The sequence below is a fragment of the Macaca fascicularis genome, chromosome X (assembly GCF_037993035.2).
Source record: "Macaca fascicularis isolate 582-1 chromosome X, T2T-MFA8v1.1".
NCBI classification, from domain to species: Eukaryota; Metazoa; Chordata; class Mammalia; order Primates; family Cercopithecidae; genus Macaca; species Macaca fascicularis.
Window position 1 is genome coordinate 109186888 of NC_088395.1, and position 22978 is coordinate 109209865.

Sequence of the window (22978 nt, forward strand, 5' to 3'; positions counted from 1 at the left end):
GTGCCCAAGGTGGTTGGGGCACAGCTTGGTTTTATACATTTTAGGGAGAGAGGAGATATCAATCAATATATGTAAGAAGTACATTGGTTCCATCCAGAATGGTGAGGACAACTGGAAGCAGGGAGGGGGCTTCCAGGTCACAGGTTAGGTGAGAGACAAATGGTTGCATTCTTTTGAGTTTCTGATAAGCTTTTCCAAAGGAGGCAATCAGAATAAGCCTCTATCAGAGTGGGCAGAGGGATGACTTTGAATAGAATGGGAGGCAGATTTACCCAGCCTGAATGTTCCCTTTAGTTTAGGATTTTGAGGGCACAAGATATTTTCCTTTCACACCTGCATCTGTGGCCTTTGGCCAGCCTATATCCTTGTCTCCATGGCCTTATAGTGACTCTCACTCAGAGGATTTTAGTAATAAAATAATTATCTTTTTTCTTAGAAACCTGTTTCTCTGTTAACTGCCGCAGTGGCTGGACTTCCCTCCTCCCTCCTTTAGAATATGACCTTGAAGGGCTTGATGCACATTGAGAAAGGCATGGAAGTAATTCGAGAAATGGAGGCTATAGGAGGATGTGGAAAGAAGCAAGAGGAATACTCATGGAAAGCCTTCATATGCTCATGAAAACAGGAGCCTTTGTATTCAAGAGGGTAATGTTTATTTGCCCTCTGAACATAAAGCAGTAACCTCTGAGGACTTGGGGCTTGCGGTATGAATTTCTCCTCCTCCCAAAGTGGTGGTGGCTTATAAAACAAGAGGGTGGGAACCTTAAAGGACCAGAGTGAAGCACTATGCAGGCAGACAAGCTGCTTTTAAAAGCCATCAGAAAACTTAGTGCTGGGGCGTAACAGGAACAAAATGCACATGATGAGTTGTAAGAAGCCGGCAGCACTGGAGTTCCAATTAGTGTCCTGGCCACATGCCAGCAGACAGGGGAAAGATGGAATGCCACCCGAGACAGTAAAAACAAATATAAACCTCAGGGGATATCCACAAGGGAGCCTGTGCCTTTGCTGCTGCACAAATGCAGAGAGCCATGGACGCAGGAATAACAGGGAGTGTGTGTTTTAGAAGTCATGTGGCATGCAAAGTGAAAGCAAAGAAGCAGGCTTTCACCCAAGGCAGAAGGTCTGGTGGGTGTGAAAAGCCATTTTAGAACATACACACAGAAAACAGGAGAATGGGTGGTACACATTTTTGGAAAAGAGCGAATTTTAGTTGGAAAGAAAAAGCAGAGGAAATCTCATACATTGCATGGTTTTTAGGCCTCAACCTCACCACTCTCATGAGCCTCCTATCTAGGAGGGCCTTTTAATGCTTGTGACCTACTTGATGTGGACCCTAAGGTCCTTCCCACCCCTGCAAGCCACCATTAGGGTGAGCTAATAAATCAGCCACGGAAAGCAGAGTCACTTATGGAGAGAGAGAGAGAGAAAGAGAGAGAGAGACAGAGAGACAGAGAGAGAGAGAGAGAGAGAAAGACAGAGAGACAGAGAGAGAGACAGAGATTGTGAGAATGTAAAGGAAGAGAACAAGAGTCTCTGCCTGGTAATCCAGGGAATTCTTCCGAATCTTAACCAAGACCAACAGGTGTTACTTCCATGAGTCTGCAAGAACCACAGTGTTACAGAGCTTGGGGCCCAAGTCCCTTAAAATACCTGGAAAGCCTTCTGCAGATTGTGAAGAGTACAATAAATACCTAACTTTTCAATGTCCAAAAACCAACCAACATCAACAAGCATCAAGAGCAGCCAGGGAAGCATAACCTCACCAAACAAACTAAATAAGGCACCAGGGACCAATCTTGGAAAAACAGAGATGTGTGACCTTTCAGACAGAGAAGTTGAAATAGCTGTTTTGAGGAAACTTAATGAAATTCAGTATACCACAGAGAAGGAATTCAAAATTCTATCAGATAAATTTAACAAAGACATTAAAATAATTTAAAAGAATCAGGCAGAAATTTTGGAGCTGCATACTGAAGAACGCTTTAATAGCAGAATTGATCACAAGAATTAGTGAGCCTGAAGACAGTCTATTTCAAAATACATAGTCACAAGTGACAGAAGAAAAAAAATACAAAACAATGAAGCATGCCTACAGGATCTAGAAAATTTGGAGCTGCATACTGAAGAATGCATTAATAGCAGAACTGATCACAAGAAAAAGAAAGAGAAGGAAGGAGAAAGGAAGGAAGGAAGGAAAGAAAGAAAGAGAAAAGGAAGGAAGGAAGGGAAGGGGAGGGGAGGGAAGGGAAGGGAAGAAAGAAACTGCACACGGGGGTTGGATGCCTCCAACCAAAGAAGGCAAGGCATAGATATCTCTTAACATCTGAGTCACATGGAAAGAAAGAAGGGAAGAAAAAAGGGAAGAAAGTAGGGAAGAGAAAGGACAAGGGACTACACACAGGGGTCAGATGCCTCCAACCAAAGAAGGCAAGGCATAGATATCTCTTAACATCTGAGTCACATGGCCAGTATGTTACCGGTGGCAAATAACCAAGTCTCATGGTACCTAATATGTTAAGGGTGACAAATGTCCGAGTTACCATTGGTGAATCTGTATGGGTCTGCAGCACCCTCAATTCTTGCCTCCTCAGAAGAAAGAATTTGACTGAGGGGCATAAGGCAGAAAAAGAGACCAAGGCAAGTTTCCGAGCAAGAGTGGAAGTTTATTTTAAAAGACTTTAGAACAGTAAAGAAAGGAAAGCATGCTTGAAAGAGACCCAAGCGGGCGACTTGAAGGACAAGTGCACTGTTTAATCTTGATCCTAGGACTTTATAGGCTGGCCCCTTTCCCGTGATGCTTCCATTGGTGTGGGCTGCCCGCATGCGAGGTGCCCTCCTTACCCTTAGGAAGTGAGCATGCACAGTGTATTTAGAAAGTTGTATGCATGCCCATCTGAGGCTTTCTTTCCTTTTCCAGTGGAGTGCTCCCAGAAGGTCATACTCTGCTATTTTGTCTCTTAATGCATATGCCTGGGAAGTTTTTTCACCCTCGTGCCTGCATTCAGTTAACACTTTAGTGCAATAGGTGTGGGCCATTAGGAAATGGCCTCTCCATAGCACCAACTGCCAATTTTTCCATTTTAGAGAGGCAATGCGATAATTGCTAAATCATCTTCTGACAGTCCTAGTGGTGTGAGGGTAGAGCCCTCTTCTGCCCCAATCATGCCTGTCTAACTACCTGTAACATAGGCATATCATATCCAAACTGAAGAAAGACAAAGAGAAAATACTGAAAAAACAAACAAACAAACAAAACCCCGAAATCCCTTACCTATAGAGGAACAAGGATAAGAATTACAGTGCAGAAATCATGCAAGTAAAGAAGAGAGTGGGCTATAATATTTAAAATATTGAAAGAAATACTACCAACTTAGACCTCTGTAATCAGTAAAATTATCCTTAAACATGAAGGAGAAATAATTTCTCAGACAAACAGGAACTGAGGATATTCATCACCAGCAGACGTGCCCTGCAGGAGATGTTAAAAAGAAGTTCTTCAGGGAAAAGGTAAAATAATATAGGTCAGAAATTTATAGAAAGAAAGGGCATTGGAGAAGGAATAAATGAAGGCATGCTTGCTATTGCCCTCATCATTCTTGTCCATCTCAGTGTGCTAATGAAACCACCTTTGCAAAAATTATAGCTGATGAAATTATGACAGTGAAAGAGATCAGACCTAACCAACTCCATCTTGCTTCTAAACTTTAAGCTGTCCTTGTTCATTCCTGGGTTTAGGCCAAACTAACCTTGGGAAGGAATTTAGTTTATAGTTTAACTCTGAAACAAAATTGGTAATAGCCCTTTCCCAGTCGGGGTCGGGGTGTGGGATACCTTCCTGCCTGGGGACCAGTCTGCCTTCGTAGGCCTAACAAATTAGCTACAAGATTAAAAATTATGGTTTAGGGGCCATACAGCCTCCAGCTGCGAGTCTGAACCTCCCCAAATTGCTCCTGGGAATAACATCACTGTTGAAAAACCTAAGATCAGTACTTGAGATATTTTGCAGACCCTGCCTTCCTTGTTGGAAGCAAGTAAAACTCCAAAAAAATAAAGGAGTTGTACAGCAAACTAAACTTTAGTTCTCGATCAAATTTTGGGAGATCAGGGATTCTCTGGGCGGGGGGCGGGGGGGGGCTTCCAGGCCTCTGCAAGTTGTCCTATTGGTTTGAGCCATAAAGATAGCTCAAGCTGGTACCAAACACCCATAGGAGATTCCTCAAGGTCAGGGGCACCTCCACTCAGAATCCCTTTGCGGTTACCAAAATATGTACCCCAAATATCTGAGACAGGTCTCAGTCAGTTGAGGAAGTTTATTTTGTCAAGGTTAGGGATGCTTCTGTGACACAGCCTCAGGAGGTCTTGACAACATGTGCCCATTGTGGTCGGGGCAATGAGACATCAATTAATATATGTAAGATGCACGTTGGTTCTGTCCAGAAAGGCAGGACACCTCCAAGAGGGGAGGGGGCTTCCAGGTCAAAGGTAGATAAGAGACAAATGGTTGCATTCTTTTGAGTTTCTGATTAGCCTCTCCAAAGGAGGCAATCAGATATGCATTTATATCAGTGAGCAGAGGGGTGACTTTGAGCTGTCTGTCTGTCCTTTGTCCACAAGGAATTTCCTTGTGGATAAATGGTGAGGGATGTATGTAGCTTTTTTTTTTTTTTAATCTTAGTAACTATATTTTTTAGGAATAGAATGGGAGGCAGATTTGCCCTAAGCAGTTCCCAGCTTGACTTTTCCCTTTGACTCAGCGATTTTAGGATCCTGAGATTTATTTTTCTTTCACAATAGATATATACTTATAATGCACACTTTCCATAAACCATATGTATTATTGTACAACTTGCATTTTCACTTTGTATTTTGAGTTATTTCCATTTTGGTATATATAGAGCCATTTCTTTTTGATATCATAGTAGGGTAGAATAGTACTTTATAAAATAAATTTATCATACTTAGTTTAATGCTTTCACTATTGATGGTCATTTATGTAACCGCGTGATGGGTTCTTCCTGCCAGCTGCACAAACAAAATTAATTCAAGGAGACCATGGCATTGCGATAAAGAAAGAGTTTAATTGATGCGGTGCTGGCCACACCGAATGGGAGATGGAGTCCTGTCTTAACTCAATCTCCTGAAGAATTTGGGGGCTAAGGTTTTCCAAAAGTAGTTTGGGGGCATAGGAGTGGGTAGGCAATGGGTGGTTGGTGCTGATTGGTTGGGGGTGCAATCATAGGGGTGTGGGAAATGGTCCTCCTATGTGCTGAGTCACTTCTGGATGGGGCCTCAGGAGCAGTTGGTGGGTCAAGGTGGAGCCAGACATGCAAGAAATCTGAAAAGATACCTCAAAAGGCCAATCTTAGGTTCTACAATAGTGATGTTATCTGCAGAAATAATTGGGGAAGTTGCATATCTTGTAACCTCAGAATAATGGCTGTCAATCCTTTATGTCTACACCTTAGCAGGACTCAGGCTGCTCCATCCTCCTAGCCTGGTGGTTTCTTATTAGCTTTACAAAGACAGTTGGTTACTTTTTGGGGAATGGCTATTATCATTTAAACTGTAAAGTAAATGTCTCCCAAAGTTAGCTTATACGCCCAGGAATAATTAAGGGCAACTTGAAGGCCAAAGGCAAGACAGGTGTTAGCCAGATCAGATCTCCTTCACTGCCCTAATTTTCTTTTTTTTTTTTTTTTTTTTGAGACGGAGTCTCGCTCTGTCACCCAGGCTGGAGTGCAGTGGCCGGATCTCAGCTCACTGCAAGCTCCGCCTCCCGGGTTCACACCATTCTCCTGCCTCAGCCTCCCGAGTAGCTGGGACTACAGGCGCCTGCCACCTCGCCCGTTTAAGTTTTTGTATTTTTAGTAGAGACGGGGTTTCACTGTGTTACCCAGGATGGTCTCGATCTCCTGACCTCGTGATCCGCCCGTCTCGGCCTCCCAAAGTGCTGGGATTACAGGCTTGAGCCACCGCGCCCGGCCTGCCCTAATTTTCTCATTGTTATAATTTCTTGTAAAGGTGGTTTCATTTACATTATTTACAATTAATTGCTATTAAAAGAAATTATGCATTTTAGTATTGTTGCATATATTTACTTAAAGCATTATACTGGAGAAAGAAAACTCACATCAGAATCTGCAGGCCTATGTCCTTCATATTTAAGATAATGTGTTAAAGTTTTAATGCTATTAAGCTTAAAGGACAAAGCTAATAAGAACACACAAATATTAAGAATCATATCGTAAAGTGATTCATCAAAAAGTAGTGTGACATGCAATTGAAACTCCTGTTTCTCTTAGTATGACTAATATCTCCTAAGTCACATATATTGGTGTGTCAGATTGAGGCATCCACAAAAGGAATACAAATGACCAGGAAAAATGATCATATTTTTCTGCCTCTTTGTGCTCTATATTTTGAAATGTAGGTGTTGGTATTATTTCTAATATGTGTGTGCTTCAGGAGTTGCTTCACAATCTGTCTTCCTCTCTTGCTCCCTTCCAACACTGAAAAACCATACAAGAGCAGCTGTGGGTGGCATACTCTGGGCTAAGCCCTGGGGTTACAGGTAACAAAGATAAAGACACACTTACGAATTAGCATTGATCTGCAACCCACAGAAGGTACCATGGAATTATCATGACTCAGTAGCCCCTCACCTCCTTCAACCCTTGACTGACTATACCGTCTACAATGTGCTGAGAATACAGTGGTGAACAATACCAAAAGGGTACTTTCATTCAGGCAACTTCCAGTCTAACAAACTCCCCACCACTTGGGAGAGTAAAAAAAGGTATATGTTCAGAAGAAAAAGGCACATGCATGCATTAGGCAGGATGCAGGGCTGGGCCAAAAGGAGGAGTTGAGGAGCGCAGCTGGGATCTGGGATCTGCCTTGAGAAAGTGCGCGAATAGAGGTCCCCTCTCCTGACTGAACAGTGGAGAGGCGCCAAGACCATCCCTACGTGGTGCCATCAAAGAGAGAGGACTCTTATGACCTCCTGCGGGTCCTGACAGGGAAAGGCCCTCTTTGGGGGGCAACTGTGGGGACGGCGCAATGCCAACGTGAGCCACCATTTGAAATGACAAAAACCGGTGTGGCAGAAAGAAATGAGTCTGTACAGACCAGTGGTTGGTTTCCTAGGGTCAGAGGTCTAGGTCTACCTTCTTTTAGAAGAGGGGCAGTGGTGAGGCCTTGATGGGAGCCCCCTGCCCCAGAATTCACTTAAGAGCAGGTGTGCCTTCCTCCCCTGAGTGGCTCCACGAAGCTGGGAAATAAACGCACAAGCGGACCACCCTAGAGGCCCAGGCCTTTCTGGCCTGAAATTGCCTCTCCCCTCCCAGACTGCAGTGCTGACACCCCCTCTCCCATTAACATCCAGGAAGGAGGGTGAGAGGGCTGGGGAGAGGGAGGGGGCAGACACCCAGCAGTCCCTGGTTGGGGAGTTGTGGCAGGGGTGCAGACACACTAAGGGGAGGTTTGGTATCCATCCGCTGATCCCTCCAGCGCAGCTCTTCCCAACCTCCTGATCCGGTCCCCTGCCCGGGCCCCCAGCCGCCCGCCGGTCCCATATATTATAGCAACGTCAGAAATGTGGTGGTGGTCGCCACGTTAGGGTCCGCGGGGGCCTCCTGAGGCACCCTGGTGCCAACCCGCAGGCCCAGGCTGGGGCTCGTCGTGGCCCCGCCCACCTCGGGGTCGGAACTAAGGTGGGCCTGGGAGGGGGCGTCGAGCACCTTCGCGCCGTATCCCTCCGCTCCCCTTCCCGACACCCTCGCGGCGAGTGGTTCCTGCCGCATCCTGCGCAGCCCCTACCCAGTTTGGTGCAGAGGCGTGGGGGGCGGGACTCGTCTTTTCCATTCGGATCGCGGGGAAAGCGGTGAGAATCCAAGTGAGGAGCCGCCAGAGGAGAGCTGAGGAGAAGAGAGGGAGGTCGACGACCTGGGCCCTGGGCCGCTGAAGGCAAGTGGGGGTGTGTGAGGTTGGGGTGGTCCGCCGGGGTGGTCCGCCAGGGTGGACCGGCTGGCAGCCTGCCCCGCCGACCTTGACAGCCTGGCAAGGAGGAGACGATCCGGTCGGAGCCGGGCGCCGGAGAGAGGTGCGCAGTGCCCGAGACCCCTGGCGATGGGAGGCGGTGATCGGTGAGGGCCGGGCCAGGCCAGGCCAAGGGCTGAGGGACTGGCTTGAGAGGCACCGTCAGCTCGTCTGGAGGAGAACCGCTCTGACAGCTTCCCAACCAGCTTTGCAGGCGCCGGCGCTCCGCCCTCGACGGTCTATGCCCGGAAGGGGCTGTGGGGGAGGCTCCTTCGGGAAAATGGCGGAGCGGGAGCCATTGTAGGGGGCGCCTGGGAAGGTTGGTGGGGGCCAGCGTCCCAGCTCTATGCCCAGCCCGCGAGAGGTGGGCCGCATTCACTACTCCGGGCCCTGATTCCGGAAAGGGGCCTGTGGGACCCTTTTCCTGGGTGCTGTCCCTTCCCACAGGCTCCAGGTGGTTGTCAAAGTCTCCTGTCTGCGGGGTAGGTCTGGTGGGTTCTCCAAAACTGGAACTTTGAGTGGGTGGATTATGAAGACACTAAAATGAAATGTTTATCCGCCTTTTAATACCACACTGTTTTATTGCCTTACATATTTAGATCCCCACACGCAGTTTTGTGCAAACAAATAGACAGGGTGTGGACTTGGTCGAATTTCACAACAGTAGTCCATGTAAATAACAGGGGAGTATTTTTCCACCTTTCTTGTTCAGGATCTGTTTTCTCAACATGCTGATCCACTTTAAGTAATGTAATGATGCGTGAGAATAAGGGTTCCAAGTAGAGGGGAAATCTCTTTGAAGGGTCAATTTAGAACATTTGAAGTCAATCTGCTTCTTCAATTTCTGGTTCTGGAAACCAAAACTCCATCTCCAGCCATTCCTCACAGACCGTCTCATTTTGGTACAGAAATAGTCCCACAGAAGAATTCATGGCATTTCTGATGGTGGATATCTGAGGAGCTATGAGAGTTGGGAGACTTCATTTACTTAGTTTCTGATTCTCAAAAAGGAGGTGTTAGAATCCGAATTCTGGGAATCTGTCCATTAACCTGCTATTTTTCTACCATTGTTAACATAGTCTCTTGGGGTTATTTTTTTGCTAGTTGCTCGCCTTCTTTTTGTAGGGTGTGACTCTTCTCTAGCTAGAGGACTCTTTGGTGGGAAGGATAGCATCTCCTGAGGACCCCTGCTGTATGAGCAGGCTGACATGGGTGGTGAATAAAGCAGGATCTAGGTATGCATGGGGAAGGGGAGGGACATGCACAGATGGTATTAAAATAACAGTCTCCATTATCTTCCCTGCCTGCCTCCTAAGTACGATTGCCTATGTTCCACTACCTATTTCTGCACCTCATATTTTTTTTTTCAGGAAAGAAGGTGTAACTTCTGTTGGGAAAATGACTGACTTCAAAGTTGGCAGGAGGTGTAATCAGGCTGCAGGTCTTGGGGTGATTAGGGAATCATTGAGGAGGAGCAGACAGGTGGGAGACATTTAACATAGCCTTGAATATTCAAAAGCATATGTTATAACCCTTGTTATGGGCATTAGATCATCTTAGTCTCTTCTGTTTTCTTTCCTCTGCCTTCCTTTCTATCCTTAGGTCTGTTCCTTTCTAGGTTCCTGTAGAGATCTGTATGTAGCTGTTCACTTGGAAGTTAATTAAGAAAGAGAACAAAAACTGTTCATTTGGATTCAAGGTAGGTTTATGTGTAAACACCCCTGTTGATTGGGGTTATGGAGAGGCTGTTGCCAAGTGGGTTAGACCAGATCATATCTTGGAGCCACTGTCTTCCAGCTTTCTGGTCACTTCTGACCTCACATTTGTGTACAAGTGATGGGGTGGGGTGAGCCAGGATTATGCTGATGAGGTAGATACTGGGGCAGGAAATGGGAAAAGAAGCCACGAGGAGTACTAGGAGGCCAGACGTGTTATATAACCAAAGCCCTATATTTGGGAAGGCAGAAATTGGGTTTAGAGATTAGAGTGTAGGTCTGTCAACCAAATACTCAGAATTCCAATCCCACCTGTATTTTTGTCCATAGGCCTGCCCATGAGTTAACTATAGGGCATATCAACACTGGAAACAGGGAAGGAGGAAAAATTGCACTAGATCAGTGCAGGTTGGTGTGAGTGCTGCCTGAATACATCTGTGAGGTCTAGTGGTATGTATTTTAGTGGTGGACCTACTAGCATGGGTCCAAAGAGACTGGGCACTCCTTTAGCCTTTCTTACTCTCAGCAAGCTTACCTGCCATCTTTGTTCCTGTTTGATGCAGAGTAAAAGAATGACAGTGCTTGGGCAGGACATTGTTGAGCATTAGTGGCAGTGTGCAAAGTATAAAATGAAGTAGCAGAGTTTTTTACTAATTCACTTCTACACAATTCATTTCTACTCTATGTCCTTCTGTGTGGCTGTTTGCATAGAGAAGCACAGTTGGACAAGACTCAAAGCCAGTTTCTTTCTTCAACCTCAGGTCCATCTCCACTGGTGGCTGTGGTGGCTTTGGATTGTTGGAAGACCATCGCCTTCAGCAGGTCTGCACTTGGGAACAATCATTCTCCCCCATCCCGAGCGTGCCTCTGCCCTCTGTATCATTGACAGAGGCTGTATGTTTGGAAAGAGAACTTTGTGACTGCAGAACTGACAGTTGACTCTAACTCTTGCTACCAAGTTTTTCCATTACCCAGTGAAAGAGTGTTAAGACTTTGACCTAGGACACATTGAGAACCAAGGCCAAGACTGGACAGGGCCATATAACTGGGCTTCAACCATGACTGGGACTAAGAATAAGACAAGAGCCCAGGCCAAAACTGAAAAAAAGCCTGTTACACAAGCTAAAGCTGGAGCAGAGAGGGAGGCTACTGGTGTTGTTAGGCCTGTAGCCAAGACCAGGGCCAAAGCCAAAGCCAAGACAGGGTCTAAGACAGATGCAGTAGCAGAGATGAAGGCAGTGTCTAAGAACAAGGTTGTTGCTGAGGTGAAGGAAGGAGCTCTGTCAGAGCCTAAGACTCTGGGCAGAGCCATGGGAGATTTCAGTTCCAAGGCCGGGAATGAGTCCACCAGCTCCACATGTAAAAATGAGGCTGGTATTGATGCCTGGTTCTGGGCTGGGGAAGAGGCCACTATCAATTCCTGGTTCTGGAATGGAGAAGAGGCGGGTAATAGTTCCAGCACTAAGAATGATAAACCTGAAATTGGTGCCCAGGTCTGTGCTGAGGAGTTGGAGCCTGCGGCTGGGGCTGATTGCAAACCCAGGTCAGGGGCTGAGGAGGAGGAGGAAGAGAATGTTATTGGGAACTGGTTTTGGGAAGGAGATGATACCAGTTTTGACCCTAATCCTAAACCCGTGAGCAGGATAGTTAAGCCTCAGCCCCTGTATGAAATTAATGAAAAAAATAGGCCCAAGGACTGGTCTGAGGTAACTATCTGGCCCAACGCCCCTGCTGTAACTCCAGCAGTGTTAGGATTTAGATCCCAGGCACCATCTGAGGCAAGCCCTCCTTCATATATTGTTCTGGCTTCAGCTGAAGAAAATGCCTGTTCTTTGCCTGGGGCAACAGCTTGCCGCCCTTCTAGGAACACTCGCTCATGCTCACGGCCTATCCCTGAGTGTCGTTTTGATTCTGACCCCTGCATCCAGACCATAGATGAGATTAGACGTCAAATCAGGATCAGGGAGGTAAATGGGATTAAACCATTTGCTTGTCCTTGCAAAATGGAATGCTATATGGATTCTGAGGAATTTGAAAAACTTGTTAGCTTACTTAAGTCAACTACTGATCCTCTTATTCATAAAATAGCACGGATTGCAATGGGTGTCCATAATGTTCACCCGTTTGCCCAAGAGTTTATTAATGAAGTGGGTGTAGTGACACTTATTGAAAGCTTGCTCAGTTTTCCTTCCCCTGAAATGAGAAAAAAGACTGTAATTACTCTGAATCCTCCTTCTGGGGATGAAAGACAACGCAAAATTGAATTACATGTTAAGCATATGTGTAAAGAAACCGTGTCATTTCCTTTGAACTCACCCGGACAGCAATCTGGATTAAAGATACTAGGACAACTGACTACTGATTTTGTCCATCACTACATTGTTGCCAATTACTTTTCAGAGCTTTTCCATTTGCTGTCCTCAGGAAATTGCAAAACCAGAAATCTTGTTTTGAAACTGCTTTTAAATATGTCTGAAAATCCAACTGCAGCCAGAGACATGATCAATATGAAGGCATTGGCAGCATTAAAACTCATCTTTAACCAGAAAGAGGCAAAAGCCAATCTTGTTAGTGGTGTGGCCATATTTATTAACATAAAGGAGCATATCAGAAAAGGCTCAATTGTAGTTGTTGATCACTTGAGTTATAATACACTCATGGCCATTTTCAGGGAAGTTAAAGGGATTATTGAAACAATGTAAAATGAGCCAGAGATAGAATGTTTTGAGCCATCTCTAAACTCTAGCAGGCTGTACATTACAGTGTATACATTATACACTGCATCTTTAACACAAAGTCACCTGTGACAGGCTCTAGGTTTGAGCTAGACTATTTTGGGGGTATCAAATGAATATTATTCCTTGGGCTGAAAATGTTTGATTTTTATCTTGCCTAGATTGGCATATTTTTAACATTTTACTTAAGATAGCGAACCAGTTCATTTTAAGTAAGCTAACTTTTTCATTAGTATCTGCTTATACACACCTGTGGCTTAAAATGTCAAAAAAGAAAATATCCTTGAGTTTGTAATCTAGTTACAGAAGTAAGGCATACACATACACAAAGATAACAGTACCTAGAGAGAGAGTGTGTATGAGTGTGTGTGTCTCTGTGTGTGCACGTGCACACTCATGGCCGAATGTGCGCACTCTACATAAAGGAGGCAGGGGTTGCTATAGGATATTTAATGTAAGATAAACTACTATTTTTCTCCTCTTCCAGCTGTATCAGATACTCATTCCACAACACAGAAATGACTCAGAATCTCAGACAAAATGTATTATTTGTTCAATTTTGATTTTGCTACTACATTCATAACTCTTAAATTGTTAGGCTGTTTCATTTACATAAAAGTTACCTCACAAAAGAGAAGGCAGGAAACATTTTGTGAGTGCCTATTCTATGTCAAACACTGTGTTGGCACCATATTTTACAAGTTTTTTTCCTCTTCTCATAGTGAACTTGTGAGCTAGTTACTTGTATTTTTATTAGAACTCATTATTCTGGGTACCCTCCAACGAGAATTAGAGAGATTAAATACCTTTTCCTAGATTCCCACAGCAGGCAGGTGGCGTAGCTGTTTTGTCTGACACCAGAACCTATCTCACCACACTGCTTTATAGTCCCCTTGAAGGGCATTTTGAGGTGGGGGGCCTTCAAAGCTCAGAGACTGCTTTTAATGGTTTAATTTTGCAATAGATCATGTCCATGCCAGGTGTTACAATTCTTAACTTCCTTCAAATTCATGTGTCTATTAGACATTTGGCTACATCTGGCTGGAGGTCAGGAGAAAATTCTGAGGTGAATAGATGGATTTTATCTGGCAGTGTCGAAAATAGTAGGAGCCCAAAACTTTGTTCACTGAGTAAGATGTAGATTTGGAGTCATCAGCAAGGGAAACTTGTTAGGTATCCTTTGTATCTTTTTCTATCCATTTGTATTTTTTCTTTCCCAAAGAGCCGAAATCATTTTATACCCTGAATTTAAAAGGTAATTGCTTTTTTCCTCCTTACGAAATCATACCTTAATTTTTTTTTCTTTTTTACCATTTATGATTTATTCTCCTGTGTGTCATATGAAAGGCCAAGGGGCTTTATCTTTTACTAGGAGGCAAGCCTGGGCATTTCTGCATTTGTACCAGCTAACACTACAAGATAAACTTAATTAGAGAAATTTAGACCCAGAATTGCAGCCTCAACAACACAAAACAGGAAAGCTAGAAGAGATTGCTGTGTCAACCTACGAGATAGTGATTCTTGGAAGTTGGTATGGACCAGAAAGCATTCCCAGGACATTTAGGCTATGGCTGAGTTCTCTAAGACTCATGGTGGGAGTTATAATCCCTGGTCTTAGCTGATGTGAAAGTTTCTATGTGTGAAAATATGGAGTTATATGTTTTGAGATTTTCTGCCAGTTAAGAAACTAAAACAAGATCGTACTGTAAATGTTTGTAACTTACTTCCCCCCAGTTGTATACTGTAAACATCTTTGCATGTCAATAAATATGCCTCTACAACATATTTTTGAATCACTTAATATTTTTCTCTGTTAACGGTTGGTATATAGTGTTGTAATCCTTTATTGCATATTCTCATACAATATACACATTCTTTTGCAAAACTAGGAATACAGTGTTGAGACTTGCCTTTTCCTCTTAACAGTTGTCTTTTCAATTTAGTGTTATATAGATCTGTCATATGCTTTTTAATCTAATAACTTGACGGAAATATAATTACCATACATTAAGCTGCATGTTGAAAGTATATACAGTGTGATCAATCTTGGAATGTATATACACATAAAACCATAACCACAATCAAAATTGTAAATATATTCATCACCCACCAAAGCTACTTTTTTTTTTTGAGACAGAGTCTTGCTCTGTCACCGAGGCTGGAGTACAGTGGTGCAATCTCGGCCCACCAACCTCTGCCTCCCAGGTTCAGGTGATTCTCGTACCTTAGCCTCCTGAGCAGCTGGGACTACAGGTGCATGCCACCACATCCAGCTAATTTTGTGTGTGTGTGTGTGTGTGTGTATTTTTAGTAGAGGCAGGGTTTTGCTCTGTTGGCCAGGCTGGTCTTGAACTCCTGGTCTCAAGTGATCCACCCACCTTGGTCTCCCTGAGTGTCAGGATTACAGGCGTGAGCCACTATGCCCAGCCTCCCCCAAAACTTCTTAATGCCCCTTTGTAATCCCTCCCTCCTCTCTCTCCCTGTGCCCCTAACCCAGGCAACTATGGGTCACTTTCTGACAAAATAGAATTGTTTTCATTTTCTGTAATTGTGTATAAATGGATTCATACAGCATGCACTCTTTGGTCGGGAGAGGATCTGGCTTATTTCACTTAGTGTAATTATTTGAGATTCATCCATATCATGTGTCTCACTATTTCATTGCTTTTTATTGCCAAGTAGTATTCCACCATATGGCTTTACCACAGTTTATTTATCCATTCACCTGTTGATGGACATTTGGGCTGTTCAGAGTTTGGCCAGTATAAGTAAAGCAGCTATGAGCATTTGTGTACAAGTGTTTTTATGGACATAGGCTTTCATTTCTTTGGAATGACATCTAACAATATTGAATCATCTGACCCATGAATAAAATCTCTCTCCACTTATTTAAGTCTCCTTTATTTCTCTAAGCAACATTGTGTAGTTTTCATGCAACATGCCTTTTTAGCAGCTGCATATATTCTTTTATATGGTTGTATCACATGTTATTTAATCCATTGCCTGGTGATGAACACTTACAGGATTTGGGAAGCATGAGTAATTCTATGATTTTGTATTTAAATAAATCTTACTCTATAGGTGAGGAAGACCAAATTTGTGATTGGTAAAGAACTAATATGAGCCAGAATGGGGCGGGGGGGCTGGTATTTCATCATTTTTGTAATTGGGACAGTGATTTTCTGTGTTAGTACATGATTAGAGTAGTCTTGCTTTTGTCTTGATACATGACATTCATAGAGTAGCAGACCAGGCTACTCTTAGATGTCAGGCTGCTTTTCTTCTTGTCATGAATATTTACAAATATTTATGTATATTGCCTAATTGACCTTCAAAATGAATCTCGCCAGCCTCATCTCATGGAGCATGAATGTCTGTTTCTTCATATACTTGCCAACACTTGGTGTCACTGTTTTTAAGTTTTGCTACTCTCATAGACAAAATCATCTCATTGTTATTTTTATAACAACATTTTAAAGATTACGTAATACTACATATTATGGATGTGACAATTGAATTGCACCTTTATATTCCATTGGGTTAATTGTAGGTATGTGAAGATGGACCCCATTACTTAGTGGGTGGAGGAGAGTGGAGTATATATATGTCTGTGTCACTTTGCCTATTTTCTTTATGCCTTCTCAGTGCTGTCCTTCCCACGGGATCTGGAGGCCCTTGCAATTATCACCAACTGACAGCTAGAAAAGTTGTATCACTTTCTACCTTGGGAACTAGATTTAAAACAAGAATGAAAAGTTTAGCTGTGCTGACATTCTGTTACAGAGTTCAGACCCTGAACTCTGTTATGGACCAACACTCAGGCAACAGCCATAGTGACTAGACTAGCAAGTGATATGTACACACAACTACAGCTCAAAACAAAATGGGGCTTATTAATGAGACAAGCACAAATGCTTTCCAGTTAGTTTTATGAAGATAACATAATTGTGTTTCTATTTCTTCAGTTTAAAGAGTTGGTCATTTTATAAAATCAGCTTCAGAGAAGTGTCATAATTAATTGTGAGTTGATAAAAGTCTTCAAGATCACAATGCAAATTTTGCTTTAAGATTTTAGCTTATCTCTGGACACCTGCTTTCAGCTCGACAATGTGCTGTCTTGTGTCAGCAGCTCTTCTGAAAGGAGCTCTGGCCACCTCTCTCCTAAAGGTGCCATGTCCCTCTCAATGGTAGTTGCTAGGGTTTCCCTGAAGGAGAGGAGAACTCCAGAAACTTGCAGACTGGAAGAGCTATTTGTTTTGTATGTTGAACAACTCATTTAGCAAACAAAACTAGGCTGTTCTCAAGTTGTGATACCCCAAATAAAGCAAAATATAAAAGACTGGATAGAAATATTTTTCTTCTCCAGAAGATGTTAATATTCCATGCAGGAGGGAGAGACTGGCTACTCCCCAAGGCCCAGTTAGGTCCTTTGTGGAAAGCTCTAAAATGTTAGGAACAAACAAAATGCCTACTATGTTAGCAATGAACAGGAAAGAAGAGTAATGCAGAAAGCAGTAATGTGTTTCCAGGTGCTCTGCTTTGAATTAGGAAAGAGTGCTATTCCCTCTCCTTGTTGACAACAAAATGTCATTTTAATGGGAAATAGAACTGGAGAAAGTGTGCTTCACTAGGCCCATGCTTTATTATGTAGCTTTTATGTGTAGCTGTGCTATTGTGGTTTAAGGATACCAAGAATTAATCTTTTATCAGAACCATCTTGATTCTACAAAATATGATAATGTGATATGAGTTAAATTGCACTCCTTAACAAACATCAAATACTTTTTTTTTTTGAGATGGAATCTTGCTCTGTGGCCCAGGCTGGAGTGGCCCAGGCTGGAGTGTGATTCCGGCTCACTGCAACCTTCGCCTCCAGGTTCAAGTGATTCTCCTGCCTCGGCCTTCCAAGTAGTTGGGATTACAGATGCCCACCACCATGCCCGGCTAATTTTTGTATTTTTAGTAGATAACGGGGTTTTGCCATGTTGGTCAGGCTAGTCTCAAACTCCTGAGCTTAAGTGATCCACCCACTGTAGCCTCCCAAAATGCTGGGATTACAGACGTGAGCCACCGTGCCCGGCCTACATGAATACTTTTATAATGGCCTTCTGGAAAGCCATACACTTATGCTGCAATTGTTCAAAACATTGAAATTGCCTTCAGAACCAGTTTCTATTAATTTTATATTTATGATTAACACATTATAATTGTGTATATTTATGGGTACAGTATGATGTTTCAATGCATGTGTACATTGTATAAGGATCAAATCAGGATAATTACCATATCCATCACTATAACCGCCTTCAGAACCAGTTTGTGAGTTATACAAGGACACCAGGATCATCACTTTATAGCGTGGCTATATATTGAATATTTTTGTACTCAAGATCAGTGCTTTTCCATCTTCCTCTTGTCCTAACACACACAGAAAAAGAGTATTTGTATGGGATAAACAGACACATCTGTTCCCCCTTAAAGGCATCAGCCTCAAGGACTCCAGCTGCCCCATTCCCACCTGCAACTACTGTGAGCACTGAGGAAGCAGTATCTTCAGCACACCTGTAACCTATTTCTAGCATGTGATTGGAATGCTCTACTCCAGGTCCATGGTTTTCAATCTGCCTTTCCTGGAGTCTTAGGATTCCCAGAAATGCTTCAAAAGGCACTACAGAGGCTCAGGGGAGGCTGAGTGGGTTGGATCTATGTGCTTCCCACTACTCTCAATCAAAGCAACTTAGCTTTGGGATTATGTGTAAGAGTGTATTTGGAAAAAAGTTCCCCCTGTTAAAAAATTGCTGTGACCACTTCTATAAATATCCATTCATCCATCCGTCTTTAAAAAGAATCTGCATCTAATGGTTGAGTTGCCCTTCTGCATATTCCTAACACTGACAGAATTACTATCTACTGATTTTTTTAGTTGATGGAAATCTATTCATGTTACTCAAAAGATTCCCATGTTCAGGTATCACATAATTTATTAAAAGCCCTAGCTAATACCTTCAACTAAAGTTTGTAAACTTATATAAATTCTATTTTTGAACAAGTGTGTCACACACATGGCAGGCAGGCAAGAGTAAATAGTAGTTTTGAATACAAGTCCCAAATGTATCATTTTTTGGTTTTGATGCCAGAGTTCTCAACTTCCTCGGCAGTATTTTCTGTCTGCCAAAAGCATAGGCCTCCACTGTACACACGTCCATTTGTGCAAAGGTTCCCCTAGGAAACATTTCTAGAATTTGAATTTCTAAGTCTGAATAGAACATTTTTCATCAGTGGTGAAGGTGTAGAACAGTGATTCTTAACCCTGGTTGCATTAGAATCACCTGGAGAGCTTTTAGAAAATAGTAATGCCCAGGATCCGCTCCCAAAGATCCTTATTTAATTGGTCTGGAGAGGAACTTGGGCCTTGATAATTTTTAAAACATTCCCTAGGTAATACTAATGAGCAGTCAAATTTGAAAACTGCTGTTGTAGAGAATCAGGCAATCTCATAAACTGCTAGAGGTAAAGGAGAATAATTTGGTGTAACCTCTTCTAATGGTCATTTGCCAATATCTATTAAAATGTTCATATTTTGGAATGAGAAATAAATTAATAGATATTTATCCTACAGAAAAAATACATAAAAGTGGGCACAAATATTGTATAAATACGTTAATTGTACCAATGTTTGTATTTTTGAAACTAGAAATATTCAGTATATCCACAAATAGGAGATTAAATAGCTTACAGTAGTTCCATAGTATGGGATATTCTGCATTAAAGTAATCAAAGAGATCTATATATACTAAAATATGATCTTTGTTTTGAAAATGCATGCAAAGAGAAAAACTGGAATGACATATAAAATATCTAATACATTTATAGCTAGTGGAGGAACTAGAGTGTTTTATTATCTTTTTGTTTATCTTATTTCTCTAATTTTTCTTTGGTAAACAAATACTTATGTAACAAAACATACAACCTTAAGGAGAAGATCTGATAAGGAAGCATTTGTTACACAAACAATCGAGCGTATACCCATAAAGGAAATATCAATTAAATGGAACTTCTCAGGCCGGGTGTAGTGGCTCACACCTGTAATCCCAGCACTTTGGGGGGCTGAGGTGGATCACTTGAGGCCAGGAGTTTGAGACCAGCCTGGTGACATAGCAAAACCCCTTTCTACTACAAATAGAAAAATTAGGTAGGTGTGGTAGCGCATGCCTGTCATCTCAACTACTCAGGTGGCTGAGGCACAAGAATCATTTGAACCCGGGAGGTGGAGGTTCCAGTGAGCCGAGATCGTGCCACTGCACTCCAGCCTAGGCAACAGAGTGAGACTTTCAAAATAAAATAAAATGAGATAAATGGAACTTCTCTATGGGTGAATTATTGGGACAATATATAAAGTCGAATTTCATGAACTCATATTAGTCTAGGAATTATAAAATATCGTAAATGAGAAGATGTAAATATGAGCTAAAATTCACAGTAATCGCCCAAGTAAATGAGATATTTGAGCAATCCAGAACCTTTTCTCATCAAGTTGATTAAGGGAAATAATCTCCCAAGGTGTTGGGAGGCTAATAGGAAAATGTGTGTTTCATAATCAGAACCTGAGAAATCTGACAGACACAAACTTTGAAAGTGTATAAGTTAATAATCAAAAATTAGCTGGGCATGGTGGCAGGCGCCTGTAATGCCAGTTACTCAGGAGGCTGAGGCAGGAGAACAGCTTGAACCCAGGAGGTGGAGATTGCAGTGAGTCAAGATGGTGCTACTGCACTCCAGCCTGGGCGACAAGAGCAAAACTCTGTCTCAAAACAAAAGAAAAAGAAAGTGTATAAGGGGATGAGAAATGTTTTGTTCTGCAGAGGTCAAGGAAGGTCGCAGATCTCGGATGGCCATTACATATATTATTGGCAATGCAAAGAGTCAGTTTACATCCAAACACCATACTTTCTTTTAAAAATGACTGCATCAAATAAGTCTTTTGAAAAGCAAAGAAAATAATTATGTTTTTATCTTAAACTAGTAACAGAAGCAATCAGTTGCTGAATGGTCTGTCACTTTATATTCAGTAGGACCTCCCTAAACAGGATTATTCTGTGAAGTAGCATGGTTGGAATGAAAAGTAGCTAAGGAAGACATTTCTTCTTTTCTTCCTTGTAATGGACATTCTGTGCGCCCTTTAACACAATATGGTTGCAGCATCAAAAGACACAATTGATTAATAGTCATAAAACTTCACAACCATCATACAATGTGAAAAACTGAGCACTTAGCCTCTATGAAAGGTTTGTTTATTACATGAATGAAGGAATGAATGAATGAGTTATGAGGCACTAGGTATCGATAGAAACAATTTCCTATCTTTAAAGTGGAAGTTGAGAAGAAAACATTAGTTCCTTGAACAGCCAACTACCTTTGCCACCAGTAGGTTTATTCATACAAAAATCTCTTGAATGGAAGCTGTGGTCTTTGAGATATTTCAAATTATGATAGAAACAATGCAGTGAATTTGAGCAGGTCCTTTCTTTAGGACTGATCTACAAAATATGATAATGCGATATGAGTGTAATTGCACTCCTCTACACTATAAAGGACCTCTACACTGATCAGGCAAACCTCACAATTCAAATGAACCAATTCAAACTGCATATGTGAGCTTCTCAAATGTTCTTTAGGTATAGGCTCAATAGAGGGCTGTTTGCTATTAAATATTGGAATCTTAATATACAATTTTAATACTTTTATCATTTGACATGTCCTATATATTATGCTGTGAGGATGAAAATACAACTCCATTTTCTTTTGAATATATATTTAAAATAATAATAAAAATTATTTTTACCCAGTGATTTGAAAATGCCACTTTTATCATAATAAACATTTATAAATGCTTTGGTCACTCTCAGTGGGCTTTCTATTTTATTTCATTAAATTATATATTGTATTGGTTTTAATTGTTCTTGCCTTATAATTTGTTTTAGTATAAAACAGAGAAAGGGTCTCTTCATTATGCTTCTTCTGAATGGCCATCAGGGCTAGGTGGTATTATTCCTGTTTCTAATGGAAGTAAGGATGGGTAGAGTGACTTACTCAGTGTTATAAAGTAAGAATGTTGTTGATATAGCCCAGGGACCCAGATTTCATGCCTCCCATTACAGTATTCTGTTTGTCAGCATCGTTATTTTGCTTTATTCTTTTGTGGGATCTTGTCTCTCTGTACCTTGAAGGATATAACCAACATCAAGTTCTCTTGCTTGTCTGCTGCTGACATGGGAAAAAAAAAAAAAGGAAGCAGGAATGTACACACACCAGTTACATATAAATGGGTGGTCTTTCATCCCTATCCCAATTATACCATCCTAAACATTCTACAATACAAAAAATGATGCTGAAGGTCATATATAATGTAATATGTGCTTATTTCTCTGTCTGATTCTAAAAGAAATTCTGATGTATTTAACAGTCATGCTGTAATCTTACCAGAATTCTTAGACTGAGTCACTACATTCAGTTCAATTAGTTAAACAAAAATTCCCAGAGTGTTTGGCCCTGGCTGAGGCTCTACAGATATATGTTGCTTTGTGGTAGGACACCATTGTGGTTAATACCAATGTGCTTTGACACCATACAGTCTGGGCTAGGGTACTGCCTCTGCCCCCTACTAGCCATGTGGTCCTGGATAAGTGTCTTAACCTTTCTGTACCTCGAGGTCCTGATCCATAAATGGGGATAATACCTTAAAGAGCTGTTATGAAGCTCAAATACATTAATGTCATTAAAGTACTGAGCATGGTGTCCAGCATAGAAATGTAGGCTAGGATGGACCTTCATGTTTTTTGTTCATCTGTCTTAATGTTGAAGCTGCTTTTGGGTCTGGCTTTACTTGCTGCTCATATAACCAATTTCTACATGTTTTACCATTTAAAACATGCCTTTAATAAAGGGGAACAAAAGCTAAGCTCTAAATTTTGGTTGAAACTGCAGATTTTGATACAGTTTATAAGAATGACTGTACTTCAGTTTGAGAAACTCATGTAAGGATGAAAAAAGACTGGAGACTATCAATTCTGTATGCTATATGCATTGATTTAACAAATATGTATGGAATATCTATTACATGCCAGGCTCCAGAAGCCCTCAAACCATATCTTTATTACAAAAATTTCTTCTAGGGTCCAGACCCATGTATTCAAATACTTATGAGAAATTTTATCTAAAGCAGTGATTCCCATAGAGGAGCAATTATGCTTCCTAGCTCCAGGGACATGCAATTTTATGGAGACATTTTTGGTAGTCACACCTGGGGGTGCTACTGGAATCTTATGATTAGTGGCCAAGGAGGCTGCTGAACATCCCCCAATGCCTAGGACAGCCCCCACAGCAAAGAGCTCTCCAGCCCAAAATGTCAATAGTGCTGAAGTTGAGAAAACCTGCTCTAGAACAGGGCAAATGTTACTACCCACACCTATCTGCAGAGGTTCATGGTGG

At 42.0% G+C, this 22978-nt stretch overlaps 2 protein-coding genes across 17 annotated transcripts in view; both read left to right on the plus strand.

The window, feature by feature from the left end:
* GPRASP3 (G protein-coupled receptor associated sorting protein family member 3) overlaps positions 1 to 15378 on the plus strand; it is a 33987-nt gene extending 18609 nt beyond the window's left edge. For 3 of the 10 annotated variants that reach the window (XM_074029547.1, XM_074029546.1, XM_074029548.1), the window contains 3 exons: positions 9411 to 9522; positions 9643 to 9739; positions 10517 to 15378. In XM_074029547.1, coding sequence (XP_073885648.1) covers positions 10814 to 12457 — 1644 coding nt within the window. In that variant the 5' untranslated portion in view covers positions 9411 to 9522; positions 9643 to 9739; positions 10517 to 10813 and the 3' untranslated portion in view covers positions 12458 to 15378. Of the gene's footprint in view, positions 1 to 7855; positions 7969 to 9165; positions 9276 to 9410; positions 9523 to 9642; positions 9740 to 10085; positions 10206 to 10516 lie in introns of those variants that run through there. The other 7 variants (XM_065537956.2, XM_074029549.1, XM_065537955.2 and 4 more) reach the window with 5 other exon arrangements.
* Positions 1 to 22978, plus strand: part of RAB40AL (RAB40A like) — a 257934-nt gene that overhangs the window by 18609 nt on the left and 216347 nt on the right. Inside the window, exon 1 of one of the 7 annotated variants that reach the window (XM_074029565.1) lies at positions 7856 to 7968. The exons of the other annotated variants lie outside the window; for them this stretch is intronic. The gene's annotated coding sequence lies outside the window, so the exon portion shown is untranslated. Of the gene's footprint in view, positions 1 to 7855; positions 7969 to 22978 lie in introns of those variants that run through there. 7 annotated transcript variants of the gene reach the window in all.